An 8746-nucleotide genomic window follows, 5' to 3' on the forward strand; every position below is an offset into this window, starting at 1 on the left:
CCATTGCCTAGCCCTTACCGATCTTCTATCTTAGAATTGATACTAAGGGACAAAAAATAACTGATACCAAGAGAGAAGGTAAGAATTTAAAACAAAAAGAAAAAGACAGTTTCAGAGAAACCTGGGCCGCCTCACGTGAACGGACACAGAGGCCCAGGAAAACAGTGTCCACGACGGTGCCGATATTGTAAAGAAACCACGTGGGGTCCCGAAGAGTCGGACGTGACGGAAAGACTAAACCAATGGGCGAAACTCATTTAATTCACACTCGTCACTGTGCCACCTGGCAGCGTGCCTGGTACAAAGTCTAGCAGCCAACTGAAAAAGAATGAACTCAAGATGGGAATCCTAGGTCACCCGGTTCTATTTGGCCAAGGTCAGCTGTCTCGAGTTAGTCTCCTATCCGCCGAAGCACGACCTAAGCTTTTCTCTCAGAAAATAAAACCCCGTCAACATGACAGATCCCCGTTCTCACTTTCAGCCGGCCGGCTCCATCTAGCCTGCCGCCATACCGCTGCGTTTGGGGTTCTCAGAGAGGAAGCATCAAAACATTCTAGCCCACCCATCATTCTTGGCCCCACTCTCTCTTGCCATTGTAGACAGTGTCTGTGAGGGAGAGCGGGCACATGCTTTGACAGTCTTCCCAGAGGCACAAGCTGAGAAGCTGCCCCATGTACTTGGGCAATGGACAACCCTGTGCTGCAGGTCCTCAGCTCCTTCAGAAATGGCGGGCACCCCCGGAAGAGCCCTTTTGGCCATCTTCTCCTCTTCTTCCTGTTCTCCTTACCTCTGGGTGTATCTACTTTTCTCTGGGCTTCCAAGTGATAGTTACCCTGATGGTTTAACCTTAGTAGGGAATTGAGGTAGTGGTATGCCCTTGTAGTGACAGGCAATTCCCTTAAGGAGTCGTGGACAGGCATTGATTAAGTGCTGGAGATATATATAAAGAAAGGCAACACAAGGAAAGAACCATTGGAGTCGTCCTTCCCATCAGGGGATCTTTGGATTTATTTGCGGGTTTTGGTTAGGTATGAGGGTGTTCTTAGAACAACAACCAATATGGAAGTAGGTTTTGCATGACAATGAAAAAAATGAAAAAAAAAACAACAACAAAAACAAAACCCCAACTCTTTAAAGATAAAAAAATGAGCCCAAGTAATGGAGAACACTGTCATCTCCCTCATTCACTGCCCTGAAGTCCTTGGGAAATGAGAACCATTAATATGTCAGAATGGGACCTTTCTCATATGAAAAAGGAAATCCAGGAAGACATTTTTATGACTGCTCTCTCTCAAGTTTACCTGATACACAGATTGTCAAGACAACTAATGGAAGCCCATCTTAGAAATGTCCATGTTTCTAGGCTCTCATGAGGCCTCAGAAGGCTATAACAGACACTCTTCCACAAATCTCATTTAATCCTAAATTTTATACTTAGTCTCTCTCCTTTTCCTTCCCTAACATGAACTATGCTTTACCACAAAAATCCCTTAAGAGAGTCATTTTGCTGTCAAATGTAGGAAGGAATTAAGAGATAGGAGAGACCCATCAGCTCTTTCCACTGAAAAACAAATCTATGGAACTATAGAAAAAGTGTTAAATTTAGTACCTTACTAAACACAAGTACAAAAATAAGAAATGGCAAAAAATATCAGTCAATATTAAGCAGTTTTGCTCAATGTTTCTAGGTAGCATAATTTGGTAAAGAAGCTAATTTGGGTGGGTGGGGGCTGGCTAGGAAATATTTCTTGTGTCAAAGCAAAATGTATCAGAAAAAAAGCTATTAAAAATAGAGGGGGGTCAGAATCACTAATGACAACACAAAAAGGTTTATATACATAAAAAAAACCCCACAAAGGCCTTTACATAGGTGTTAGAATGATGATGATTTTCAGGAGGCAGAACCGCAGAAAAATTCCAAAGTGAAGCCCTCATAAGGAAAAGATCTTATCATATACAATATAAGTGGAAAATATCACCATTAGGAAACCAAGAACCAAGAATCCCCTTGATGGATCCCAAGACAGTAACTCTTTAGAACTATCATCATTATAATAGACTATCTTTAAAAAGTGACAAAATTCAGATGAAATACAATGCCCAATACCAATTCTAGATGACAGATATTGGAACCCACATCCTTCCTCTTGGCTGAGAGATGCAGGCTACTGGTGTACAGTGTTTCCTACTGTCATTTTATAATGGTTCTATTGAATGGTTTTGCTTAAAAGTTTTATTTTTATTGTTGTTCTTTAAAAACAAGAGAATTATGGGTAATAAGGTATTATTTGGAAGTGATGTGGCTCTAATAAAACATAAATCCAAAAAAAAAAAAAGGCAAAAGACCGTCTTTGTTCCCAAGCACTTAGTCTACGGCAGGACAGAGAGTTCTAAGGCTCCTCTGTAGGCTCCCTGGCCAAAGCCCAGCCTGCTCTTCCTTCTGCAGGACTCTGCTCCTCCCATCGCGCTCCGAGAACAGAGAAGCTCCGCCCCGCCCTTTCCCCACGGAGGAGACCAAAGGAGGCACCTGCAGGAGGTTTCCCCTCTGTCCTACTGTAGGTGGCGCTAGAGGGCAGGAAGCACAGAGGGCGGGGCTGCAACTGTTTCCTAATGAGCTAATTTTGTCCTCACCAAACCTTGATTTAATCTGGAAATTTTTTTTTTTTGGATGGACGTGAAGGCTCTAAAGCCCGTTACATGTAAAGGCCCCTGGGGTCTGCTATCTCCGGCTGTATTTTTGTCTTTTTCACCAGATTGTCCCAAGGGCACCCCCAAAAAGGTGAAGAACCCTTCAGGCTGCCTCAAATGGGGCCGGGAGGTGTTTGAAATCTGTAATCTTGAATTTCCTTCCAACTCTGACATTCCAAATACAAGACCTGGTTCCACTCCCAGCTTTGAAGGTTTGTGAGGGCGGGTTCGTTGCTAGGCAACCAAGCCTCTGTTTCCTGGTCTGTAGAATGGGCACGGAATAGTCTTAGTACCATTTCTGGGGTCTGAGCTTGGGAAGAAAAGCTTCCTTCTCTGTAGAAATGGTGGGAGGAGGGGATCCTTCTGGCATTTCAGAATTCCTGGAGGTTGACCGGGGCAGCGAGGAGGCGTGTGGGAACAAGACCCTCATCCTCTAATCTTGTGTTTCTCATGAATCCGCATTAGCTAGACACCAACTGCCAAAGGCTGAGATGCAGATGGATGGGCGCTGTGACACTCCATACGGGGCATCGGCTCTGCTCCTGATCCCTTTTATTCATTCCTCAGATTGTTCTCGGAACGGACGGACAGAATTAGCGACCTCCGGGGACCTCCTCCGAGGCTCGGCTCTCCCCACGACAAGGGGGACGGAGGTGGAACCAAGGGGACGGGGGCATTGCACAAGAAGCTCCTCATTCTCTATGGCAAGAAACCCCCAAACACGCGGCTGTGCCCACTTTCCAGGGGGCCTTTGGGAAAGGCGAAGATTCCTCTGGAATGGGGTCAAGAGCTCCAGAGGCTACCCTGCTCATCCATCATCCCGGGGCCGGGCCGGCAGCTATGAGGCCACTGCAGATCTCTTCTTCAAGTAAAATTCTTTTCTTTCTTCTGCACTGAACGGAGTTCGAGTCTCCCGTTCTTGGGCAAGACCCCACGACAGACTTGGCTGTGTTTCTCACCTCCCGCCCCTCAGTCTCCAAAACAATAAAATGGGTCTAACAACGTGAGCCCGCTGAACCTCGAGGGCTGGGAAGGAAACGCACTTTTCAAACGTGAAGGGCTGGAGAAATGTGAACTTGGCCCCATTCTCCAGTGATGTGGGGGTGGTCTTATCAGGCTCTGTATGTGTATTAAGCACGAACTGCGGAGCGGATGATCCACAGGCCCAATTTCAACAGAAATAAGGGGAGGAGACTCTGCCATACAGCCTTTGCCTACTCCGTTTGGGAAACGCACGCGCCTTTTGGCTCACGGGGTTGGGGGGGGGGGGGGGGGGGGGAAAAAAAAAAAACAACAAAAAAACCCAACCCAATCTTGCACGCACATGCGCATTGCGAACGGAGAGGCAGCCCCGCAGGTACGCATGCGCCTGGGCTCCCACGGCCACAAATCCGGGCTATCCCTGCAGCGTCGGTGAAAGCGGCCATCATGGCGGGCAGTGAGTGCGGGTGGAAGGGATCGGGGTCCGCGCAGGGTGGGGAGGGAGGAAAGTGTGTCAGGGGGCGGCACGCGAAGTCCTAGAGCCCCGGGCCGGCGTCCCACGGCGCGCGGGGCGACCGCCCCTGGAGGGCGCGCGGGGTCAAGATCAGGGACGGCGGGGTCAGGGGTTGCGGGGTTCAAAGGTAAGAGTGGTCACGCCCCCGCTTCTCCCTGTCAGGACTCGGCCGGTTTCTGAAGGAGTCCTGGGCCAAGGAGCCTGTGCTGACCGTGTCCTTCGCCATCGGCACCGTGGGTGAGCACCGAGCCGGGGCGGCGCTGACCAAGCTCAAGGGCAAAGACGGCGCCCTCCGTGCCCTGGCCTGGAGGAGCGTCAGCCCCCTCCCCCCATTGCTCCCCAAGCTTGGAGGCGCTCCGTATTCCGGGCCTGCTACTCCTGCTCCTCCCACCCCTTTCTAACCTCAGTGGGTTCCATGGAGTCCCCAAGCTAGGCCCCACCCCAGCCCACCTTCTATCTTTGATGGGCCCCACTGGTGCCCCCCCCCACCCCCCAAGCCTGAGGGCGCCCTCTGCTCCCATCTGGCAGAAGCTCGGCCCTGCCACGCCCACCCCCCCAATTACGTTGGGGGTGGAGTCCATTGGCACCCCCAAGCCAGGCACCCCGACACTGGTGAAGGTCTGGCTCCAACCCAGATCCCTCCTTTAATCTTCATGGGCCCCAAGTGCTCCCTCCCAAGCCTTCTGGCCCCCTCAGGTCTGGAAGGTGCCCTAATCATGCCGGTTTCCCCTCCAGCTGTGCTCTTACCTCCCCTGAGCCCCTCTTCCAAGTATGCAGGCATGATCAACCGAGCTACCCCGTACAACTACCCTGGTGAGTCTGGTCCAGAAAATGGGGTAGGGGGCGGGGAGGGGAGGGAGAGCGGAACAGCAAGTGACTCTTCCTCTTTCCTCCTTAGTTCCTGTTCGAGACGATGGCAACATGCCCGACATTCCCAGGCATCCTCAGGATCCCCAGGGGCCTTCCCTTGAGTGGTTGAAGAATCTGTGAATCCCCCGTCACCCCCAATAAATGTCCTTATCTCACCTGTGAGTCTTGGCTAGGGCTGCATGGAAGGCAGTAGAGGGAAGGCAAAGCTTTATTGGGGGGTAATGTCAAAGGGAGGGCTGGCCAAAGTGGGGTAGGAGAGAAGTTTGTCAGGGCCTCGTGCTGCCCAGCCTGTGGTGAGGGCCTCATCTGGCTCGAAGCTGAAGTCATCCTCAACTTTGATCTGAGGGGGAGAAAGAAGGTGAGGCTGGATCCCTATCAAAACCTACCCTGCCCCTCCCCCCCCCCCAGCCCCCAATTGTGCATACCTGGCCTGGGCCTAGCTCTGGGGTTAGCAGTGCCCCTCCTCGGCGTCCATCCCGGGGTGCTCTCCGCCTTTTTCTTCCACTGGGACCTTCCCCAGGCGGGGTACTGCTGGGCTCAAGAGGCCGACGTGGGGTAGGTGACAGACTTTCCTTTTCAGGGGGCTCATTCTCTGCATTTCCGGGGGTGGGGGCATCAGGGCCTTGGCTTCCCTCATCCTAGAGTAGGATGAAGGCAAGAATTGGGGCCCAAGAACAGAGTCAACCCCCAGGGACCCAGGCATCTGGCCCAAGGCCTCACCTCCAGGACAATAGTGAACTGGCTCTTCCTGTAGTCATCTCCATAGGAATCCAGGACTCGCATGAGAAACCTGGGGCCAGGACAGGAGAAGTTGAAGCACCCACGATTCCAGTCCTGGCTTTCCCACTCAGTCTTAGCTCAGCATCTCTCCTCTTCCTCCTCCATGCCGTGTGTGGGACATGGAGTTCTGCCCACCCCCTACCCCCTTTCCCTTCTACCACTCAGTCTTGCTCTGGCTGACTTATGCAGTCCTTTGACTCATTGTCCTCAGGCTCCTCTGTGTCCCTTATGGTCAGGCCCCATGGTCTAGCCTCCTGGAAACTTCTCCTTTGCCCTCCTCACCAGCCTCATTCCCCAGTCTCCAGCTGGCCCTAGACTACTCAGTCCTAGCCATGTACTCAGCATAAATGGCTTCTTCCATTAGAATGTACCCTTCTGGAGGGCAATGACTGTGTCTGTCATCATCTCCAGTGGTTTGTGCACTGCCTAGCAGGTAGTGGGTACTTTATAAAGGCTTGTTGACCGAGATAAGTAAACACAAGGCAATTTGGAGGGAGGTGGAAGGGCATAAGTGGCACCTGACCTTTATCTAGAAGGAAGGTAGATTCCAAGAAGAGACAGAAGAGAATGTGTCAAGGCGGGACAAAAAAGGGGACAGACACATGGGAACATAGTGTTTGAAGGGCAATAACATGAACTATTTAGAATTTTTTTTTAAAACCCTTAACTTCTATGTATTGGCTCCTAGGTGGAAGAGTGATAAGGGTGGGCAATGGGGGTCAAGTGACTTGCCCAGGGTCACCCAGCTGGGAAGTGTCTGAGGCCGGATTTGAACCTAGGACCTCCTGTCTCTAGGCCTGACTCTCAATCCACTGAGCTACCCAGCTGCCCCAACATGAACTATTTAGAGAAGCCAGTGGGAGCCCACATATGGGGAGCTTCAAATGCCAGTTGAAAGCACCTGAGATTTCACTGCAGGTGCCTGTTGGGGAACATTAATTTGCATACTTAGGACCTGCCTAGCCACCTCCAGGAGCAAAGAGCTCCTGCTTTTATCTTTTTGGCTCAGATACAGGCTCAAAAGCTCTCCCCCTTATTCTGCCTGCAATCGAAGATTTTGGCAAGGGAGACTTTCCAGCCAATCCTGGCAGTTTAGATTCCTCCCTTTCCCCAATTTTCAACCTCACCTTCGCTCTTGCCTGAGTCTCCTTGTGATTCTCTGTACCTGGTGAAGTCTGTTCAAAACCCGCTCATTCACCTGAGGATGGGAATAAAAGTACACATTCCTGGGAAGGTTCCTTCCCTGAGAAGATTCTCTTGGTCTTCATTATGTGGGACAGACATTTATTTATAATTACAATTTACAATAACATTTTAGTCCCAGGAAATAGGTTCTAGTAAAGGAATGTTTCAGTCATTTAAGTCCAGTGACCTTTCATGAAAAGGAAATAGATCTAGGGAAGGAATTTGATCGCAGAGTAACAACCTGAGGGTCACCAATTTGTGTGTGTGTGTGTGAGAGAGAGAGAGGGTCCACCTCTCTCCAGAGCTTCAAGCCATGGCTGGATGGTTTCTTGTTAGGGGAAACTCAAACCCCTAATTTCAGAGTGGAAGAAAGCCTGGCAAGGGAAGGGCAAGAGCCAGCCAGGGGCCACACCTGCTCGATCTCCCGACAGCGCCGGCCCAACGCCTGGTACTTGCGACGGCTCAGCTCTCGCTGGCGGCGACGCCTTCCTCGGGCCGCCTCCTCTTCTTCCTCCCGCTCTCGGAGCCCTGGCCCACCCAAGGCTCCCCCGACGAACTCCACCTCCGTCTCCAGTTCTGACTCCAGGATGTGACCGCCGAAGAGCGGCGGCAGCGCCAGCTCCGAGCCCGGCGGCGCCGAGAACTCCTCGAACCCTACGCCGGCCATGGCGCTGCCAGAGGAGCAAGGGCTCAGGGACCTTGATTTCGGGGACCCCATCACTCCCTCCTCGGGACTGCCCTTCCCCAACCTCTCCTTCTTCTAGAAACCCCTGCGACTTCCCCCCCGGATCTTCTCTCCCCTTCTCTGGGGACACTGGCACCCCGCCCGCCTCCCCGGGGCTTTCCGTCCCACCGCTCCCCTAGGGACCCCGGCGTTCTGTCCCCCAGGCTCCCCTTTCTCTCCTTTACCTAACCCTGCAGCCCCTCCCCCGGCTTTCCGTTCTCTTTCTTTGGGGGGAGGTGCTTCCCCCACCCAACTTCCTCTCCCGCTTCGGTGGGGACCCCATAGAGCCTTCCCTCAAGTTCCTCGGAAGACCCTGGCGCAAACCTCCTACCCCGCACCTAGTCAGTCCAGATTGGAGTGGCTGAGCAGACTACAATTCCCAGCAGGCTCCGGGGCAGCCGGCCGCTGCACAGTCCAGGCCTCTACCCTGGGTTCCTTTGGGAGGTGCAGTTCTTCCCCGCCCTGCTTTACCTCAAGGTCCATGGCTCTGAGTCCCCGGCCTCCCTGGGGGAAGCCTGGGGCCCAGGACCCTGGGGACCCAGGCCGTCATTTCTCTCAGCAACCCCGACATTCAGGGATTCTAACCTACCCGTTCTACGGAGGGGGCCACAGCGCCCCACGGAAGTCCCTCCGTAGGGCTCGCACCCCCAAGGCTTGGCGCCGCCGCTGATTTTTATTGGTTCCCCGGGGGAGCCAATCAACACTTACCGGTGTCGTCAGAACCGTGCGACACCTCTTTGACGACCTGGAGCATGCGCGAGGAGGAGCCGGGCAGTGGTGAAGCCACCTTTCCGCGAGGTTTTCTCGGGATACCCCACACCGGTTTGTGAAGAGGAAGCAGGTGAGCGGCTGTTGGGGACGGGCGGGGGGTGGGGTGGGGTAATACAGGGGGCGGCTGGGCCGGGGCGACCTAGGCCCCTTCTCCTCCGGGAGCTTACACTCTGCGGGGCTCTAAGCGTTCGCTTCTAAATACAAGAGAGTTGTAATTCGCAGAGCGGGGGCAA

General features: G+C 52.9%; 3 protein-coding genes across 3 annotated transcripts in view; 2 read left to right on the forward strand and 1 right to left on the reverse strand.

Moving 5' to 3' along the window:
- The first annotated feature begins 4028 nt into the window (after positions 1 to 4028).
- On the forward strand, positions 4029 to 5208 carry NDUFA3 (NADH:ubiquinone oxidoreductase subunit A3). The gene is made up of 4 exons (XM_044671066.1): positions 4029 to 4126; positions 4346 to 4420; positions 4919 to 4996; positions 5082 to 5208. Exons 1-4 carry the CDS (start codon positions 4117 to 4119, stop codon positions 5171 to 5173), a joined length of 255 nt encoding a protein of 84 aa, XP_044527001.1. The 5' UTR covers positions 4029 to 4116; the 3' UTR covers positions 5174 to 5208.
- Positions 5209 to 5243: 35 nt separating this feature from the next.
- On the reverse strand, positions 5244 to 8422 carry TFPT (TCF3 fusion partner). The gene is made up of 6 exons (XM_044671065.1): positions 8332 to 8422; positions 7431 to 7689; positions 6961 to 7031; positions 5774 to 5843; positions 5479 to 5691; positions 5244 to 5393 (listed from the first exon to the last, which is right to left on the reverse strand). Exons 2-6 carry the CDS (start codon positions 7683 to 7685, stop codon positions 5262 to 5264), a joined length of 741 nt encoding a protein of 246 aa, XP_044527000.1. The 5' UTR covers positions 7686 to 7689; positions 8332 to 8422; the 3' UTR covers positions 5244 to 5261.
- CNOT3 (CCR4-NOT transcription complex subunit 3) overlaps positions 8224 to 8746 on the forward strand; it is a 43653-nt gene continuing 43130 nt past the window's right edge. Inside the window, exons 1-2 of the mRNA XM_044668528.1 lie at positions 8224 to 8374; positions 8494 to 8564. Coding sequence (XP_044524463.1) covers positions 8224 to 8374; positions 8494 to 8564 — 222 coding nt within the window. The remainder of the gene's footprint in view (positions 8375 to 8493; positions 8565 to 8746) is intronic.

This window comes from Gracilinanus agilis, chromosome 3, assembly GCF_016433145.1.
Source record: "Gracilinanus agilis isolate LMUSP501 chromosome 3, AgileGrace, whole genome shotgun sequence".
Taxonomy (NCBI): Eukaryota; Metazoa; Chordata; class Mammalia; order Didelphimorphia; family Didelphidae; genus Gracilinanus; species Gracilinanus agilis.